At 36.8% G+C, this 21,838-nt stretch overlaps 1 protein-coding gene across 2 annotated transcripts in view; it reads left to right on the top strand.

The window, feature by feature from the left end:
• The first annotated feature begins 4,658 nt into the window (after nucleotides 1-4,658).
• Nucleotides 4,659-21,838, top strand: part of TBX18 (T-box transcription factor 18) — a 32,356-nt gene continuing 15,176 nt past the window's right edge. Inside the window, exons 1-4 of one of the 2 annotated variants that reach the window (XM_081326692.1) lie at nucleotides 4,659-5,048; nucleotides 8,021-8,198; nucleotides 11,160-11,261; nucleotides 17,229-17,400. In XM_081326692.1, coding sequence (XP_081182818.1) covers nucleotides 4,745-5,048; nucleotides 8,021-8,198; nucleotides 11,160-11,261; nucleotides 17,229-17,400 — 756 coding nt within the window. In that variant the 5' untranslated portion in view covers nucleotides 4,659-4,744. Of the gene's footprint in view, nucleotides 5,073-8,020; nucleotides 8,199-11,159; nucleotides 11,262-17,228; nucleotides 17,401-21,838 lie in introns of both variants that reach the window. The other variant, XM_081326691.1, reaches the window with a different exon arrangement.

The raw sequence follows: 21,838 nt of genomic DNA, 5'->3' as shown, positions 1-21,838 counted from the left end.
GTTGTAATACATTTGTAATATATTGGATGCCAGATTGGGAACGCTTAAAGGTAAATGGGATTAAACCCTATCGCTTTCTTTCGCACTATCTTATGCTTTGGTCCCCAAATAATATAGAACTGGGGGAGGGCAATTTAAATAAGGGAAAAGTAAATCGATTGCACATATGCAATGATTTCAAGTATGATAATTCTTTTGGCCATTAAATTACTTTTTAAAAAACTGCGCTCACTTTCTCAGAGTGAAATCTATAGTAAGCAGATGGCTTGTGGGAATAATTAAACTCAGCTGAGAATTCATTAGAAGAACAACCTTTCCGCCTCAGCCATCTCTCACACAAGAAGGTAGAGTATGGACAACTCATTGAAGTTACTGAGAGAATATTTGTAGCTCAGGGTTGAAATGAGGTGTCCTTGCTACATTCTGAGCTTGGTTGTTTTCTTGCAGATGTTTCATTACCTAATTTGGGTAATGAAATCTCTGCAAGAAAACAACCAAGCTCTAAGGGCACCGAGGACCCCTCACTTGAAATTATCCTCTCCGAAAGAGGAAAAAGTCCCATTCTTTTTTAGGGGGTTGTAGGGATCCAACAGCTCACCCGAGGACAGGTCACCTCCTTCCTTAAATTCAATACCCGGCTCCTTAGCATCTGGGGAGGGGTCAGAGAAAGATGCCTGGACCCTGCAGAAGTTTGTCTGTAAGGCTAGGCGAATGGCTCCTGATGCCTCCTTTCTTTTCTGTAAAGTTTTCTAGCTTTTTGTGGTGGGATTCCGAATAGCTTTGAAAAATTTTCGTGTGTGAGAGAGAGAGAGAGAGGGGGGGGGGAGAGGGAGAGAGAGAGAGAGGGAGGGAGGGAGGGAGAGAGAAAGAGAGAGAGGGAGAGGGAGTGAGGGGGAGAGAGAGAGAGAGAGAGAGATCTGGATTGGGGCTGGCTGGTCTGATTTTGGACTCATATCCTGTCTTGTCCTTATTGCCAAAATAGGAAGGTGGGTTAAGAGAGCCTGTCCATGAGGAAAAGGAACACCAAAGCAACGGGTTTCAAAACCTTTGAGCTTCTAGCTTCCCCCCACCCCACCCCAGTATATTTCTTTTCCTAGTGTATTTCTTATTTCCATCACTCTGTTGCCACTGAAGCCGCAAATGAGTTGTGTTTAATATACTTCTTGGCAGGATATCATTTTTCTAATATACCTTTTTTTTGCCAGAATCCCAAATCAAAAGCCAAAAAGCAAAACAGGCATATAAAACTTATGAACCTGTTACTGATTTTAAAATTCATATTGCAAAGTGATTTCTCACTCAAAGAGAGTAAAATAAATCAATCAGTAATTTACAAAGGGGATTAGCACTGAAACTATATTACAATATGCAAATGAAGAGTTACATTACGGAATAAAATGAATTTTAAGAGACCATTATTATATTCACATTTAAAATGTCCTATGGTATCATAAACTGTTAATTTTAACTGCTGATAAATCTTCTGGGTTGTTTTTTTTCTGCAATAGATTAAGACAAGCGACTCTTCTGGAAACCTTAAATTTATAGAATTCGAATTATGGCACTTAGTTCAACCAAATTGGGTATATTCAGGTTGGTTGTTTGGAATCAACAACCAGATTGCTTACTCTGGAGTAGCCTATTTCAAAGGGCCTTTTTGGAATGATACCTCAGTATTTCAATTCCCTCAAAAAGAATATATTTTATTGAAAAACCAAAAAGAAAATATTAGGGTGGGGTGAAATTATAAAACTGATGTTGAGATGAAGCTTTGATGTTCATGCTTCATGCCAGTGAAAATCTTTTGTTAATGATAAACTGAGCAAAATATGGAGCCCCTCTGAGCAAAGCAAAGTTGCCAAGCTTGTCTAGTATTAGCAAGGGATGGTTTTTGTTTCTTTGTTTATTGTTTTGGAATTGATAAATTTCTTTCAAGGGATGTGTCATTCATTAGGCAAATTAACTTGGCAACAGTTCCATAAGACATCCAAGTTTATTTTTAGAACGTTTGCTGACATAATGAATTTAATTTCAAGTAAATACCAAAAACTCCATTATTCTGTTTCAGCAAAAGTATTTACAATCTGGCACATTTGGGATTTTTTGTTTTTTTGCTTGATGTGTATCCCAACCATCTGGGAAATCATCATTGAATACTTTGCTATCAAAAGACCCAAGAAGTGAAGGGAGATATTGATCATTCAATTAAATACACCGGTGCTCCCTCCCAGCTGCAAAAGTAGTTGCACAAAGTATGTTTTCTGAGCAGCAACTGGATCGTCTTGGGCCCCCGGTTGCTTTTACAGCGTGTATCTGGATTGTCTGGAGTCAAAAAAAGCGAGAAAATATGTGGGAGGACCAGAAACAGGGATGTGATGTGAGCAAAAACTACCTGCAAGCATTGTGTGTACCCAATGAAAACTAAATTTTGTGTAGAGAAGCCTCCCCATAATGCTGACCTTTTGCTTGCTAAACTGATCTTCCATGTACAGGAGCAGCTCTAGATAGCAGCTGCAGAGCAAAGCCCCTGGAATATTGAGTTGCGTATGAGATTCCTGCAAGCATTACCAGCTAAAAGCTTCTGCAAGCAGGTGGTTCAGCCCAATTCTGGCCCTAGTCAAGTCCCAGCCTTGGGTCAGAATATTGGAGAAAGCCACTCTTTATAGGCAAAGCTCATGCTTCCATGCCTTATTTATTTAATTTATTTATTTATTTTATTTATTTTAATTCCATTTATATCCTGCCCTTCTCCGAAGACTCAGGGCGGCTTACAAGCTTAGCAGTAGCCTTCATTCTATGTATATGCCTGCTTATTAGGGCTTTCACACACACCCCAAGCGGCATTATTACCAACATGGAACAAGGATGGGTGCTGCAGAAGTTCCCTGGAAGGCTCAGCGAGCAGCCCCTCCTTACCTTTCCTAGTATGGATCTTGGCAGAGTCAGAGGCTCTTTTTTTCTGTGATGGGTAGAAGTAGTGGAGGAAAGCATGGATGTGTCCCAGTGTATAGATACTGGGCGGTGGCATAGGAAGAACTTTTTGGGTATTGCAGGCCTGCAAGTTTGTGGTTTTTTTTAAGGGGGTGGAATATTCCCAACATCAAAGCTCCCCAGTTTGAATTGCCATATTGGGGGTGTGTGTGTTAATAAAAAGGGACCCTGATATATCTCTTTCTCATACACAGACAGAGAGACCCCCTTATGTTTTCTCCTCTGCAGAAAGATTGCTCTTGAGCAGCAGTTGCTCACAATGCAATACCTGAAGCTGACCATCAGCTGCAAGGTGTCGGGAAGAAGCTAGTCAGCTCAGATAGCAAGTCAGAAGTTTCACGCACAGGACTGCAGGCAGGTTAGAGGGAGCATAGTTACCACTTACGATTTTAAGAGGAATATGGACCTGGAAGGCCATGGGTGGCATCCCATTCCTGTTGCTTCAGGATATCTTGATCTTCATTAGAGACCTGGAAAGAAAGAAATAGCTATAGAAATAATGGGAATCTCATTCTATTAGCTTGCCAAGGAAGTGTCACGCAATTTTGTTGTAAGAAGAACAACAAAGAACCGGGTGGCATCTTATTCTCAAACTTTGTTGTGGCATATACTTATCATCACCACTGTTAGTAGTTATGAATTCCGGCAAGAATCTTTGAAGCTCAGGCCAGTTTGGGATGGATGTTGTATATATAGAGACAGACCATGATATACTCTATCAATCTGGCATAAAGGTCACTGATAAATTGGCTTTGGAAACGAGTAAATAATTGGTTTTAGGAGATATGTTTACTAGAAGAACTCAGTTATGTGCTCATATGGGAAAAAGTTATTAACAGCAGCCCGTATTTCTTGAGCAGGCAGGCAAACCTAAAACTTACTGGTCTCAACTATTTTTTTATCAATGACATACAGTATTGAAATGTTTGCTTTAGTTCACTTTACAAGTGAACTAAAGTAAAAAAAAAAGTTTACTTTAAAACCGTGGATATTTCTGTTTGCATTATTCCCACTTTCGGGATGGAGAACTGAGAATCTGAGGGAAAGACAGCACGTCGTCCAGTCTGTGAAAGAGAGAGAGAACTTCAGTTCTCCTTTCTGCCTGCCGTTTTGGTCGGGAGAAAGATGAAAGGTTGTAACAGCCTGAAAGCGAAAGTCTTGCTCTGAGGGTCCAATCAAAGAAGCACAAGAAGTACACACTCTGGCTTCTCTAACCAGGCATTTTTAGTACCCTCTAAGGAAGAAGCAACGGGGGGGGGGGGAGGGGGGAGGGGGAGGGTATTTCTAATTTCTGATTGGCCAAAGTCCCCTCTTGATTGACAGCCCTCCTCCTCGCTGGTCTCCGCCCCTCCCCAGCCACTCCACTGACACTAATGAGCAAATTCTTCCCACCGGTCTCCTGCCTGGAAGTGCTGACAGATCAAGGCAACACATTTCAATTCCAAGCCCTAATTTGTGTCCGCAGAGCGTTTGTTACCCATGTCAGAGCTGTTTGGCCCCTCAGACGAGGCAGAGCTTGCGGGAGAAGGAGGAGGGGAGGACGGGAAGCCCCGCTTTGGCATAGAGAGGGATCCTCTGGGCTTGCAAAGGGAAGAGGAGGGGGGTAACGCTCGGCGACCCACTTCAGCCTGCTAGGAGGTGGATGCGAAAGGAGCGGCGAAGCGAAGGCAAGGCGAGCGGCGCGGCCCGGAAGAGCAAAGCAGCCGGCGGGGGCGAGAGAGAAGACGGGAGGGTTCCAGTTCGCCGGTCCGACATGGCAGAGAAGCGGAGAGCCTCGCCTTGCACCGTGCTGAGCCTCAAGGCTCACGCGTTCTCGGTGGAGGCGTTGATCGGAGCCGAGAAACAGCAACAGCAGCAGCGGCAATCGCAGCTACAGCCGCCGCCGCAGAAGCGACGAAAGCTGGCTGGAGTCAACGGGGAAGAGACGCCGTCCGAAGGTAGCGGCGGCGGCGGCGGGAACAGCTGCGAGGCGGACTCCGGAGAAGGCGCCGGGCAGAGCGCCACTTCGCCCTCCGGCGCTGAGACCTGCTCGGCCGCGCCCGAAGCAGCGAAGAATTGTGGCGTCCGGGAGGTAGCTCCCGGTAAGTCCTTGCGTCCTCTTGCTTACACAACTCGCTCTCCACTTAAGAAAGACCTCTCTCTCTCTCCCCCCCCCAAAAAATTTCCTTGCCTGGTCATAACTAAAAAATGGGGACGTTTTCCCTCCAAAAGAACGCGACTTTCAATGGTCCCAATCCCCAGACTGATGTCTCTTCTCGGTCGGAGAGAAGGCTGTCATAGCTTGGCTCAGCGGCCTGTCCTTTCCCTTCAGCTTACCCAGACTGTCCTGCGGTTTTCAGAAGCATCAATAGGGTCCAGTCCTGGTAGCAGAAAATGCAGGATTTTTAAAAACAACTGGGCCAAGTTCTACTTGCTAATGCCCTGTTCAGTCTTTACTAATAAAGAGTAAAGCATTAATAACCACACAGTAAAATGATAAGAAGTGAAGTGTATTTTTATTCTGTTTTGTTTTGTTTTTCTGGAAGGAATTGGTTTCTGTGCGATTAGCCCACAGTGGGTATATAGTACTAGTATGCTTCAGCTCCAGTACTTTGCAAAAAAAAATAATCTCCTAGCCAAGGAGTTCAGGGGGACTCAGCCCCCAGCAGCTTTGCACTCTAGAAGGAAAAAAAGCATATGTCCAATTGGAAATAAATAAATAAAATCACACCCTAAAAATTCACCCTAAAAATGAACCTGGTTACTGAATAAACCCCTTTTGCTTGAATTTGAATAATACAGATCTAACCAAATTTGATGTTTTGGCCCACAATGCTAAGCTACAGAAAGTTTAATATTGTCCTGTCTAAGCTTAGTATCTATCAATTCTTACATGATTAAGCATTTTGCGTAATGTAGGAAATAATATTTATTACCATCACTGATGGGGGTAGGGTTTTTAGGCTGCAGTCCTCAAAGCATATATCTGGTGGTGAATACCATTGAACTAAATGGGAATAAGCTCCATTGAACACCCCATAGACATGTCTAGGAAGGTCATTCACTTATGGGTTTCTCAGATGAGCTGCACATAATATTCTCAAACCTGACTTAGTTCGACTTAAAACAAGATCTTTACATTTTGTGGATAGGCATTTTTCTAGGAATAATTCTGTTTACTCTAAATCGCTACTAGGAAAAATTATTTATATTAACTTAAACATGGATGGGATCCACTTTAACCAGATAATCCTTACTACTTTTCAGCTTTTCGCTTTTACTTGGACTGAAATGTTATTTATGACAATGAGACATATTTTTTTCTCTTGATAGCTAACTACAGTAGTTAAAAATGTAGATGTCAATATTATTAAAACACCCCCCCAACAGCGACATTGCGTTTATTATGGTCCTATCCAGTGTATGCAAATCAGTTAAAATATACTGAATATATAGTAATATTTTTTACCAGGGGTGGTATTTAAATATGTGAACAACCGGTTCTCTGGATGCACACCACTTCCAGAAGTCCATTCTGGGCTTGGGCAACAAAATATTGGATACCAATTCTGCCGAACTGGCTGAATCCCACCGTTTTTTTAACCTCCCCCCTTTAAATTGATAAAAAATATTACATACTTTCCTTCTAGTGAAATATAGGTGACCACAGGTTTTCTTACAAACAATAATTTGGTATTTAAGTTAATTGAAATTTACAGATTTATCTTCAAATGTACTTTGGATTGCTAAATTCTTTGTTTGAACTGTTTGGGCAAATAGTCAATGTAATCTGCCCATATAAAATAACAAGTTGATTGTGGTGTTTTTGCTTATTTGTTTGATGATGATGTTTTTGTGGGCGCATTGGATAAAGAGGCCTAAAATCCATGAAACTGTATTTTACAATACATCCGAAAATGAAATAATACTAAGGCTCTTTGTTGTCTCAGTTTACTTCCAAGTCAGTACACCCAGGTACAGTCAGTGCAGAAAGAAAGCGGTTCGGGATTTCAGTTAATTCTTTCGTTTCTGCCGCCTTTTAAGTAGGATTTGGGCCTAACGCGGTGAAGTCTCCAAAATCTGCTTCCAATCCATTCCCCAAAAGAGCCCGCAATTAAAAGACGTGTAAAGTATTGAGCAGGGCGAACTGTCTTTCCTGAAATTGAGGCTGACTTTAGTTCAAATGGCCCTGGAAAAGGGACGGCTGTCGATAATAACCGTTAAAAAGAGTGAAGGCGAAACCAACTTAAGACTGCTTCTGAGGAAGGCGATTTATTATTTCCAGGAAGCAGCCCTAATTGACGTTAGCCTCCGCTGCCTTTTTGCTGCAAAGGAACCACGAGACCGATCGCAAAGACGCGCCGGCTCTATGAACGTTATCTCGCCGCCCCGGGTGGGCCCTGGCGCTCTTTTTTGCCTAGGGACGCTCGAGGTGGGGGAGGGGAACGAATTCCCGCCTTTTCCCAGCCAGATTTTTCTCCCGAGCCTTTCGTTTTGCTTCCTCGCCCCCAAACCGTTGCCCGTTCACGGACACCCGCGTGGAATTGAGGCCCGAGGGAGCGGTGTTGGCGCTACCCCCCCCCCCCAAAAAAAAAGCACCGGCGGACGACACGAAAAAAAGCACGCGCCCCTTTTCTAAGGGAGGCACGTGCGCATAAAGCGCGGGAGTCTGCGGTGAAGAAACAAGCGAGCCACGCTTCAGGCGTCTTTTCCATGGGGGGGGGGGGAAAGCGCGCAGGGGTCTTCAAACTTGGCCCTTCTATGACTTGTGGACTTCAGCTCCCAGAATTCCTCAGCCAGACACGCTCGCTGAGGGATTCTGGGAGTTGAAGTCCACGAGTCATAGAAGGGCCAAGTTTGAAGATCCCTGGTGGTTAGGGTTTCTGTGGGATTTTTTTTTTAAAAAAAATATTCTCTCTTCCCACCCGGGAGCGTAGAGATAGCTCCCCTAGTCGCCTCTACTTCCGGGTTCGGCTTAGCGCTTTTAGGCCGTGTATTTGCCCTACCGCCCCCCCTCATATCTTTCCCTCCTCTGCTTTGATTCCTACAGGTGGCCGTGAAGAGAGTTTCTTAAACAGCGCGTCGCCTCCCCTGACTCCTGCAGGCTCCGCCAAGGCTGCCTCGCCTTCACTTGCCCCGCAAGTGCCTCGGGTGGACCTGCAGGGCGCGGAGCTCTGGAAACGTTTCCACGAGATCGGCACCGAGATGATTATTACCAAGGCGGGAAGGTAAAAAAAAAAAAAGGCAGGGCGAATCGTCCGACTCAGTGATTCAAAAAAAAAAAAAAACCGGCAGTGCCGCTAAATCTTGAGAATCGGCGCGGCTCTGAAACGCGCTGTGGAATTTCCGTTTTGGGTAGAAGGTTTTACGGCCGAATTAGATTAGCTTAGAATACGGGGGTTACATACATGTTGCTCTTCAAAATTCGGTCACAGAAACGAGCCCGTTCCACCCGAACGTGTATGTTGCTGGTGGACGAGTTTCCAAATAAATGGATAATTAAATCACGAAGTAGTTTGGAATAACGTTATGAAAAGCCCATCCGTCCCCCTCCGTGTTGATTTGGAAGTAAATCTTAAAAAGTCAGAATATGTTTTGGAGTGACATACCAATTCGAAATGCAAACTGCGTCCATGTGCATACATACAGGATTGCAGGGATTGGTTGTAAATTATTTGAATTAATTGCCATGTTCTTTTATTTATTTATTTTTATTTTAATCCCATTTATATCCCGCCCTTCTCCGAAGACTCAGGGCGGCTTACAATCTAAGCACAAATTGGGCATAATTATTTAATTGTTTTTTAACTTTTGTACTTTGTATTTAATATTTATTTCCCTGTACACCGCCCTGAGTCCTTCGGGAGAAGGGCGGTATAAAAATCTAATAAATATATATATAAATATAAATAGCCTTCATTCTATGTATATGCCTGCTTATTAGGGCTTTCGCCCCCCCCCCCAAGCGGCATTATTACAAAGTCAGCTTATTGCCCCCAACAATCTGGGTCCTCAGTATTGCCATACTTAGAGAGAGATTTTAAAACAAGGAACACAATTTTAGCAACGGTCCTAAAAAACGATGTTTCCCCCCCCCCCCCAGCTAATCACTGATCTTCAATATATTCCTTGGAAAGGCTATTGGTTTGAATTAAAGTGTTTATTATCCATAATGATCAGTCTATTTTAAAAAATCTAATGTTAGATATGGCTTGAAATGTTATTCTCTGTTGTATCTATTTTTTGTTCACCACAGTGAAAATATTTACCATTTCTAGCATCCTGAAGTATGAGTCAAAGAGATGTTTCTAATAGCAAAATCAAAAGATTAGATCAGAAGCAAAATATTCAGGAGAGACCATTGGTTGCCTTTGGTTTTCTGTTTCAGATAATTTGTATTGTCTCAAGCATTTTTTATATTCAAACTTTCACCATTATGCTAATTAGATACAAACATTTACATTTTACTGTTCTGAAAGTTGGAAATTTAAATTATCTCTAACATAATATTTAAGAATGGTGGGTATGAATTCAAATTTCTGATATGTGAAAATAACTTAGCAAATTATGAAGCTGGAGAGGCTATTAGAATTATAAATGATGCAGAACGTGAGGAATGGTAGGTTTCCTGTTCATTATTTTAACAAAATACATTATCCTAAAGATAACTTGTTCTTACTCTGTAAAGAATGTATACATGATAAAAATCTGCATTATAGAAATATATCTGAATGCATTAACAATGACAAAAACACATTTTATTGAAGCCATATGTTACCTTCTTTATTTTCAGTGAGGCATTATTAATGATTGAAATGCAATATTTGGCTTAACATTGGCTCCTGTCAATTTTTCCTTTTTATCTTACAGATTAAAAAAATGTTAACTAGGTAGCCATAGTTAGTTTTGCTTCTTGGTTATTTTAAACATGTTAATTTATTATTTCTAGAATGTAATTTAGATTTCATACTTTTAGAAAAGACTGAGAATTTTAGGAAAATAGAACTGAATCTATGGTCCTTTTATGGAAGGAAAAATATACTATATTTTTGTTATGAAATTCCTTTAAAGCTAAGACAGTTTTTACTCAACAGCTAATTTGAGAAATACAATACAGTGCTTTATAAATGTCCATGTAGTGATTTCCGTTAGGCAGTAGCAAAATTGCTGTGTGGATTTTTTTATTCTTAATGAAGTAATTTTTGAGATAATTTTTGAAGTATTTTTTCTCTCTGAGGGAGATGGGCAGTTTAGAAATATGAAATATAAATACATTTTAGAATACCTGTTAAATATTTAATGTCTTTTTACTGTATTATTGGAATTTGTTTCTAAATACACATTTAGAATGGTACCTTTATGGACATGTATGTGTCTATATACTATATGAATATCATTTAGATGATTTGGAGTTTATGTATATACACACTTGTACATATATACCTCCCCCAAAACATTTTAAGTAGTATAACCCTGTCCTGGGAAATTCACCTCTAAAACCATGCTTATTGTTTCTGTAACATATATTCACTGCAGAAAAGGTGACATGCTATACTCTCACTGTGCTAATTATTAGAAGCAGCTGATAAAGTCATAAATCTTCTTTTCCCGTGACAGAACTGATAGTTTTGATCATCTGTTTAGATATGAATTTGGGTGTGTGTGCATATGTATGCATGTAATCCTAGAGGGAAAATGTTTATATTCAGGGCACTGCAACATGAAAATGAGCTGTACCTATTTACATTTGAGAAAACATTTTTGAGGATCAGAATGACAAACTGAAAATCATATTTATGAGTAGCTGCAGCTGCTATTTCAGCCTCTGATGTGAGTTTTAAACAGAGCAACAAATTAAAAACAAAATTGCTAATTCACATCTATACTGAGTTTGTTGTTTGAAGGAATTTCACTAACAATTAAAATAGATGTAAAAGTTACTGAGATGCAGGGGTGTCAAAGGTCCGGCAATGGGGGAAGTCAAGATATGTCACGACACATCACATGACATGGTGAGTTTGACCCCCCTGTGTTAGGGTTTTGTGAGTGAATTGGCTCTAATGATTTAAAAAGGAAAAAAAGCTTGCAGATAACTTTAAATGAGAAAGAGTTGAGGGTTATACTTCAATCTTGTTCCTAATTTTGTCTCCCAAATCTGTTTTTTATTAAATACTCTTTTCTATATTCAGACGAATGTTTCCTGCAATGAGAGTGAAAATTTCAGGCCTAGATCCTCATCAGCAGTATTACATTGCTATGGATATTGTCCCTGTAGACAACAAAAGATACAGGTAAAGTAGCATTAATATTTAATACATGGGATGAGGGAACTGCAAAATATATAGTTTATTTGGAAAATAACAAAATTGTGCTTAATTCCCTTCCAAATTCCTATGTTCTTTTTGCCCATGAACAACCCCAACTTTGATTATTGTTTTTTGTTTTTGTGTTTGAGCATTTTACATTTGATTCACATATTGAATATCCTGTTATCATTATTTTTCTTATCTTGTAAGCAACAGTCCTTCAGCTCCTTACTTGCAAATAGATTCACTGTAATTAGTAAGACTGAAGTGAAGTGGATTGTCTTTATGGTGCAAATCACTTTGCTAGCCCAGTTAAAAACAACACTGCATGAATATGGAACTACTCGGTGGCTAAAGTTACAACAGCTGTAATTTGTCTGTTTTGCCATGGAAATGATGTCTACCTAGTCAAGAGACAAAGGTGATGTGGTATGCCTTACAGAGATCTTGACGTTTGATTAGCAGGTCCACTAGTGACAGCACAGAAACCTCTTCCAGCTAGTGAAATGCTAGAGGACACTACAAAGCTAAAAGAAGAAATGTACTTGCTTTGCTTTAGCCTTAAAGAGGTGGTGGGATGGAGTTTGCTTCATGAAGCAGTTATGATAAAGCATCTCTTTAAAACTCATACCTGGTCTTTCGCTTAAAAAGAGAAGGAAATGGAAGAAATACTCAACCATTTTAATACCCTAGATCTGCTTTGAATTATTTCAAGATGGGACATTATTGCATAGGTTTTACTGGACTGAATATATTTTCAAGATGGACACTACACAGCCATACTAGAATTATGATTATTCAACTGGATATTTGCTGTCCTTCTCTTTGTTAGGGTAGATGTGTAGCAGTTGATTTTCATGCCATCTCTAAAAATGTACCAAAGATAGTTGTTCAATTATTCCTGTGTATGATTGCTTCATGAAGCTAAACAAATGCCCTAAGATAGATAGATAGATAGATTAGATTAGATTAGATCTTAAATTAAAATGAAAGTTGAAGAGACATTGGTGAAAGACTTGAGAAATTATGACAGAATGTAGAACAGAAGCCTATTTTAAAAATATTCTAAAAGAGAAATGGGACAAAGATATTTTTTCTCTATTATCATAGTAGGTGCACTAGTTAGGTAATGGAGCTTTTGCTGGTATATGTAGGTCTATATTTGGGCTTCGAAGAAATAATGCTGGCTTAGTAGTTCACTGCATCCAGTTAAGCAAAGGATTTTGCAGATAAATTCATTCATACCCACTAGACTTGAATACTATCATTAAAGGAGTTTAATAAAGTTCTATTATTCTCCAATTTTGATGAATATTTTTCAGCTTAAACAGCCCAAAGAACTGGATAAAATTCTGGAAAAAGTAATATACATCATGTCTGTCCTTGAATAGTTGAACCATATTCTCTCTTGTTTATAAAAGCTAATAGAAGAAAGCTAGCCTTGAATTTCATTATGTTGTGTAATTTTCAGATTTTTGTAAAACATGTTTAGGAGCATATAATGACGTGCAATATACATTTTTTTCCTTGGGAGTATTGTACACTTTACTGAGATTCACTTGAATATGGGTTGATAGTTATTACAGGATTGAAATTATTTTGACTGTCTTAGTACATGCCCTTCAGTTGGGAACTTGATAGGAGAGTGAATTTTTTGTGACCCCGCCCTTTGACCCTTTTATCAGTTTTAAACAGCATGAAATATAGATTCCTTCTGAAGATTGTCCCTTGCTTTTCACCTTGGTGTTACCACAAATTGGATGATTCCTAGTCCTATCTGTCATAATCCAAAGATAATGTTGATTTTTTTAAAAAAATACAGTTTGGTATGGATTGAATGAGAGCAAACAAAATGAAAGCATCTAGCTCCTCTCGGCTAGTAAAAAGATAGGATACTTAGTCCGAGGATATCTCTAGATTTAATCATAGTTTGGATACTTCACTTTCATTGGTATCCAGGAGTCTTTTGCTTGGCTCCAAATATGCCTGTTGAGGTGTCTGACTTAGCACTGGTAAGACATAGTATAGTTACATCTGGATTAGATCACTTCCATACGTTTGAAGATTGGAGACTTCAGCTATCTTAAAATGCCGTAGCCAGACTGTAGACTTAGACCAGTTATAGAAAGAGTGTAACCTTTTGACTACAATTTATATGGCTGGTAGTTTGTTTATGGGTACAATTCAGAATGTTTATTATAAATTCTTAGATAATATAAGATCAGTTTATTGAAAAATTGTCTTGTTTGAGATGAGATGCCCAGCTGTCAGATTCTTCCGAGCAGACTCCTTCTCTATCTCCTCCAGGTTTTATATGCATTTGGTGTAAATTGGAGTCTTTTTCAGTGGTTTGTACTACATTTGGAAGTCACCAATGAAGAAAACCTACTCTTGGTTGATAGCTTTCTGCTAACATGCAAAAATAATTTTATTCAAGACAATATATGATTTCATTCAAACAAATATGTTTCTTTTGCTGCTCTGTATTTAAAACTTTATTTCATTTAATAATAATTTATCAGGCTCTTGTCTTTATAAGTTTATGTCATTGTACTCAATTTTAAATTGTTTTTTTAATCAAGGAATATAACTGTTAACCATATTGGATACAGACTTAAATTACATAGAATTAATATTCCTTTCTGATTTTTAGTATGGAAAAGCCAGGCTAGATAGCAGGAGACTTTGAATTCTAGTTTCATTTTAGCCATGAAACCTATTTGTTGGATGATTTGGGGCTGGTTATCAATAGTTTTCAACTTACAACTGGTTGCTTAGTGACTGTTCGAAGTTATGACAAACCATAGTATGGAAAATACTGGAAAAGTTTCATTTAGCTATTTAATATGTGCTTTTACTTCTGTACAATTGAATGGTTGTCAGTAACATTTGTTAAATATATTAATGTAAGATTTCAATCTTGTAGCTCCTTGCGAAGGCGGTGTATATCTGCAAGTATTCCACTAGAATTCCTAAATTTGTAAATTTGTAATGAATGCTTTCAGAAAATAGCAAATTCAAGAAATTAAGACATTTGTTTTCAGAATATATTTGCTATTTCTCTGAGGAAAGATTGTGGTTTTATTTACTGGAAGTACTTTTAAAACCATTGTTGTTTGAAAATGTGTTAATATATTCTTTTTTAAAAAAAATCCAAGTTACGAAACATAACATCCTTATATTTATTCTCCTTTCTCCAATTCTGGTTTATCTTTTGGATTTATAGAAAAAATAAGTCTTTATTGATTAGCCCTTGGGCCATATCAAAGTGCAAAGTTCCAGCAACAAATTGTTACTAAAATTTGGTAAAAGCAATTTAAAATGGAATTTGATAAAACACAGTTTAAAATGGAATTAGAATAAAATACGATTTAAAATGAAATGGAAATAAAATACAGTCTAAAATGAAATTGTAATAGTGTACAATAATTTCAGATATAGATAAAATATGATAAAATTATATTTTGGAGTCGCCCTTGCAATCTAGCCCAATCAGTCCCACATATGCAGATCTCAGCCGAACCATTTTGTTTAAGTACTGTGCTACGTTAAATGTTATTTTCAAGTTCTGGCCGGACATAAGGTAAGTTGTTTTGATATGGGGATTCCAATGGGTCATTCGTTTGGTATATAGACCAAGATACCTGTCTCTCACCCTCTTATACAGGCAACAGTCAAGTAGGATGTGAGCCAGGTCTTTTACCTCTGCTGCTCCGCAAATGCAGAGACGCTCATTGTTGTGTATAGCATGAAATCTCCCATATCTGACCATTGTGTCAAGCTGTTCGAATCTCACTCACGTAAATATCTCCCTAAGATGTTTTGGCAGTTGTAACTTCAAATAGCTGTCTACTTGAAAAGTACGTTTGTATTTACTCAGCCATTTCAAGTTACCCACCTTACCAAGGATTTATAAAAAGGCCCAATTCTGCATTTCATATATTCTGAAACGTCATCCTAATTGATTCTAGTGCGTAACATTGTGATAATACTTAATAAATGACCCAGTCATTTATTAAACAGCTGAGAAATTTTAGTAATCATGTAAGGGTCAAATAAATACATATAATTGAAGACTAATAAAATATTTTTATGAATCTGAATTGCAGTTGAATCACCTTCACTTGCAGATCTTAAATAATAATTTTCTAAATAATCTTATTCAATAGAATTTCTTGCTCTATTCACCACGAATGCAAATATATTTGCAGGTGTTATACAAAAGACCGTATTTCTAAAATAGCCTACCGGTAATTTTTAATTTAAATTTTTAAAATATTTATTTTTTACTACTAGCTTTAGTGAAACTTAAATTTACAACTCATGCAGATAATTTCTCATCTACATTTAATTCTGCACAGAAATAAGAATGTTAAATAGTGTATTACGAATGAGCTTTTTGCTAAATGATTACCTAAACATAAGGAAAGAAATCTTACAAATACAGATTTAATGTTTGGATACACCACCCAAAGCCCTTCTCTAAGTGAGTGGGCAGTTTAGAAATAGGAAATATAAATAAATTTACTTTTTACAGAGATAGAGATGAGATAGAGACAGGCTTTGCGTGCTTGTTGTTGATTGTAAGTTGATGGTTCTGTTGTCTTGACAGAAGGAGCGGGTGTTGATTTTGCTGATTTATTCTTCTTGTTCAGCCCTATCAACTCAGTGGTAAAAAAAAACCATACAAATCATCCTCCTGAATTAGGTCAAAATCCATCTTAATCCAACATTTCATTTCTCGATACTGGATACTTCTCTACACTTATAGGCATGAAACAGACATTCCACGGTCCTTTGTATCTGCTATCTGTAAGCTATTTGCCACAACTTTCTCCAAAACTAATAAATGAATCCTCTTTTAAAGCCGTGCGGGTTAATGGCTACCATCATGTCTTATTGTGGTGAATTGGTGGTGAGTTTCTCAGGTGCAATCAGTTGTGAAATAGAGGTATCGTTGGATTGTAAGGAGGAGGGACCACTAATAAAAGCTGACTCTGTCCTCTCTTCTCATTCACCAGGGAAAAGCACTGCTGGGTCAGAAGCCTTTCCCATTAACAAAAGGCCCTTTCTTTTTGTGGGCTGCAGTTCTAACACTTTTACCTGGGTGTAATTCTTATAAAACACATGTAGTTTATTCCTGTACTAAGGGCATAAATTTACTTCTAAGATAACAAGCCTAATTGATTTGTTTTTCCAAGCAAAGTTTTTGTTGATTCAAATTATAATATTTGAATTGCTTTAATTATCAGTGAGGGATTCGGAACAATTTTTTTCTATCTATAGTTCAATTTACTGATAGACAAATACTGAATAACTTATTCAGTAATGAAACTGTTCTATTAAAATATGACCACTAAGCTTAAACAATGTTATAACTATTTTTCTGTACGGTAAAGAAGTAATGTAGACCAGGAAAGCAATCCCTCTCTTTTCTCTTCTGTAAATATGTTGCTTTGCCTGACTTTCTGGAACACGCACACACATGCACACACAGACGTCTGCATAGCCCCAGTTCTGTTGCTTTTAGGAAAGCCTTAAGACTGGACTCTTCTCGAAGACATTCGGCTTAGACAGTGCCTGAACACAATAGCACATAGCAGACTTTGAATCTGTCTTCCTTGGTGTGGTGGTTTTACTTCTGTGATGCTTTAGCGTTTAGTGTTTTGATGTTTTTAACCCTCTTATAAGCCACCCAGAATCTCTTGGAGAGTAGGCAGCCTTAGAAAGTAAATAAATAATAATTATTTATTTACTATATTGCTTTCCATGCCAAAGCATCTTGAAGCAATTTACAGTAGGATCAGAAGTAAAATGCATAATGAACCCTACTTAAAAACAATATAAAACAACATCAAGTAAAATCTGATGGGGGATTATAGAGTATACTTCTATTATAGCAAACTTGCAAAAGAATATTTTCACTGTGAATATCATAAATCTCTCCCATAGGTATGTTTATCATAGTTCCAAATGGATGGTAGCTGGCAATGCTGACTCACCTGTGCCTGCCCGTGTGTACATCCATCCGGATTCACCTGCCTCAGGAGAGACTTGGATGCGGCAAGTGATTAGCTTTGACAAACTGAAGCTTACAAACAATGAACTGGATGACCAGGGTCATGTGAGTTTATATATATATATATAGATAGATAGATAGATTTGTTTTTCAGCAAGACCAGCCACTCTTACAAATAAATAAAGCTTTGGACTTAACGTTAACAAAAATTGATTGATTTATGTCAGCTTTGTTAATAAATGGGTTCATATTTTGCCACCTCAGTAAATTAGTAATAGTTTGCTTCAGATGTTTCTTTCGGGCCTTTGGACAGAAACAAAACAGCATATGAAAAATATCAAAACTGAAAGTACAGAACAAACAGCCTTTCTCTCTGTAGTTGTTGAATCTTTTAAAAAAATAGTGAAAAAACATAGACTATAAATCCTTAAAATAAGTGTTCTCAACATGCAGGAACCATAAGTGCACTAAAAAGTGTATCTCATGATTTGATAATTTTTGCAAAGCTCCCATGAGGTTTATGCTATACTCAAAAGGAACAACATGAGAGCTGTATTCACTTTGATAATGATTTATTACCTACCTTATACAACAAGACCTTTTCACAGCTGAAGCTCATTACATCTGCAAAACTGGAAGGGAATTGTATAGTTTAACTATTGTATTTGAAAGCTCTAAATTGTTTAGTTATGATACTAGCTTATTTGATAATATATGCTATAGGAATATTTCCATTATTTTCAAACAAGGACAAACGGAATATATGTATGTGTCTTTAAAATGCCTAAAATATATCTCATGTTACATAACAACAATAATATACAAATAGCTTCAAGTTGAGTATTTTGATAATTTTCATAAATTCAGAAACAGGTGACTACTTGGACTTAGAAAAATAGACTGCATTTTGGAGATACATAAGGTCCTTTTTAAGAATACAGGTTCTCTGTGGAAGTAGGGTTTTGTGTGTTATCGTAAATCTACTTCAGCTTGCAATTCTAGGTGAAATATGGTTTAGATCAGGCATGTCAAACTGCCGGCCCACGGGCCGGATGCATCACAACGAAACCACGCCCTCCCCATTGCTGGCAATGGGGGAAAAGTCACGTGATGTCGCGAGTTTGACATGCCTGGTTTAGATCGAATATTACATTGACTATTTTAAATTGTGTTTAAATTTTCTAGTTTTGCATAATAATTAATTGGAAAAATCTTTTACATAATTCTGGAAAATCTATGAAACTTTAATATTATGTTCATACGGTATTATGATTGTGTCTTGTTTTTTCTCCTTTTATTATTATTTGTTACCTGTATCTTTATGTCAATGTTAGGCAAGCTTGAGTGTGGCTGAAAATTGGCCCTACTAACTTAATTCTTTTGTAAATGATCTTCTAGATGGCAATGCAACTTTGTAAGACAGTTAAAATTAAATCGTTTTTAAGATAGTTTATTCCTAGATGAAGAAGAGTAGTTCTGTGAGATTCTCAAAGGAATCAAGAGACTCAAATAAAAACAAGATCAATAATAGAAATTCCAATCATTTTGGAAGGAATGTTGGATTTCCGCATCTCGTTTGAACAGGAGTGGAGAGAGTGGCCTCAAATGTCAATGGTATTTTTTAGAAGAAAGCTGTAGTCTTATCAAATACTACTTTACTGTAGTCAGTTTAAATTATTCAGAAGCAGCTGGTATTCAAACCTTTGTGAGATGGATAACAACACTTCATGCAAGATATAAAAAGCAAATTTTCTATACCTTCTAAATTTTCTATTTAGAAGATTTACTTAAATCCTTTCTGAATTAAAACTGTATAAACTTAGCTATTTATTATTCATGTTGTAGTTTTAAAGTTAAGGAAGTGCTGTACATTAATGAATACTTCAGTTTGGAAGAAAGTCAAGTATCTGTCTTCTGGATCAATTGAAAAAATATACACCCAAATGATTCAAAACTAACAAATTGAAAATTTGAGACAAATGTTTATATTAAAAAATGAGATTGGAAACAATATCATTTATTGTTACCCAGTCAGAATTATAAAATGGAGAAAGATCATTCAAAAGTACATTGCTTTGATTATTTAGGCACCAAGTTTGAATCAGAAAATATTTCGAAATGGTGGAATTTTTTGCACATTGAATAAATCACGTGTCTTATGTAAATTGAATATTGATACAATATTTTTATAATAATGCTGTTGTAAGCTTGCAGATATATGAAATGTTATATAATTTTCCTGGAGCATTTAAATATATTATTTAAATAATAGAATATTTTATGCCTTATTATAAGTATATATGGATTTAGTGCCAAAATACTTCAAATAAAAAGTGTTCAGATTTGTCAGGGAAACAAGTTTGTTTGATAAATACATTTTTACCATTTATACCTTACCATTTATACTTTCAATGTCTGTAATCATGCTGTGGACATTTAAGTGTATTGATACTGAAAGCTTCTGACAGTTTTTAATACATAAATAATTCTCAATTTGAAAATATAAATTTTGCCTCTCCAAATCATAGGAAATTACATTTACATTTATATTTACCACTTAAATTGATTCCATCTTGATAAAATTTTAATACTTTCAAGAGGTATTTCCTAGTATTGGGATTTAGGATATTTTGCAATGTCTTGCATAGATATTTTTGCAGAGATCAAATCATTTATCTTTTTACGTTTGGAATTCCTATTGATTAAGTTAATAAAAGTAATAATACTTACAAAGCAATCTAATCCTGTCAAATATAATAGCACCTTGGGATAGGTTTAGAAAATATGACATAATTCCATATTTTAAAATCCCTGTATACCCACATTATTCTATTTATTTTATTGGTGTAAAATGCCAATAGAACAGAATTTTAAACTGAATTTATTTCACATTCATATAGACTGAAAATTATTTGTAATATCAAACATATTTCCTAAAATGTTCTCCAAATGGCACGTCTAAAGTTTTTCCCCCTCAATAATTTTATAACTTCCATAAAACAAAAACCTGAACAATTCTTAATATAGTGCATATTCATAGTTGAACTATTGAAGTTAAAAGGGTACAGATTAGAGTAAATATTCTTGTACTCATTTCACTAAACCAAAGGATAATGTTGTCTCTTTGTATTTATAGTACTTACTGAAACACTATTTTCTTCTCTCAATGATGGTATACAAAAAAATTAAATTAAATTCAAGTTTGCCTAATCTCCTGCTGTAATTTTTTATTAATTCTTGTAAGATTTATTATATTCTTCAACATAAAACAAACTATTTTACTGGTATTAAAAATATAGCTGTTTATTCACTGTAATGTAAACAATTAACATGCTTACTAGTAAAATTATGTTTCTTGTTCTTGAAATACTTTTCTGCATTCTATTTCTTTAATAGTTCCCAAATTTTAACTCTATGGTTATGACAATATAATTGAAAGCATAAAAGAGGCACTGATTTAAAAAAATGATAAAAAATATCAACATAGTAATGCCATGCAGGGCCACGCAAGATGGACAGGTCATAGCAGAGAGTTCTGACAAAACATGATCCACTGGAGAAGGAAATGTCAAACCACTCCAGTATCTTTGCCATGAAAACCCCATGGACAATTGTCCATGGGGTCGTGATGGGTTGGACACGACTTCACAATTAACAACAACAACAATCCTTTCTTCACTTGCAGCTATGATCAATACTATAATGCTCTGGCAATCTCAATGTTTCCCCTTTACCATAACCCACATTTTAAGCAGACTTACCTTTGCCTTTCAGAAAAATAACCAGTTGTTCCTGCTGGATCTCTATAAATTTTACTGTTTCCCACTTTCAGACATTTTAGGGGAGATGTTTTCATGTGACCAATTCTTTGACAAATTCCTGGCAGAAGCTTGGACAATTCATAACATTGCCTCTTCATACAAATTAGTATTTCAGAAGACAAGATATTAACTGGAGCCAGGAGCACATTTTGTTCTCCAAGTAAACTATGGTGTCGGCAAATTAAGGGCTGATTTATTCTGAAGACCACTAGTGAGGAAAGGTTTTGATAAGTTTTCAGTCCAACACATAATTAGGCAACTTGATGGCCTCTGGTTGAAAACATTTCAAAACAAATGTTAATTTTCAATGGCATGCATCATCATCATCGTTATTATTAATAATATTATTTAGTGTTTGAATGGATCTAAATATGAAATAATTACTAGTATTGATCATGCAGATTTGCATATTTAGAAATTGCAGAGCAAGGATGAAATGTCTAGGATAAAAAGATTAAAATAGAATGCTATTAGACAAGACGAAAAAGTCCTCCAATGTAATATTCTATTTCCCATAATCCCCAATTGAGATGTCTACCTCTAGAAAATGTGTTTGGCTTACACTGTTTTGGCCACAGTAGAGATGTATAAGTGAATGTTTTGTACTTAATCATTTATAGCTGAATACATTTTATAGTAACCTAAAATAATATTTATGATCCAAATTTAGCTGTAATCCTGATTTAGTTCCTTGGAGTGAATCCAAGTGAACTTCAGAGTGC

Source organism: Vipera berus (assembly GCF_964194415.1).
Source record: "Vipera berus genome assembly, chromosome: 1".
NCBI lineage: Eukaryota > Metazoa > Chordata > Lepidosauria > Squamata > Viperidae > Vipera > Vipera berus.
Note: the sequence above shows the minus strand (reverse complement) of the source record. Positions and strands in the feature narration are given on the sequence as shown.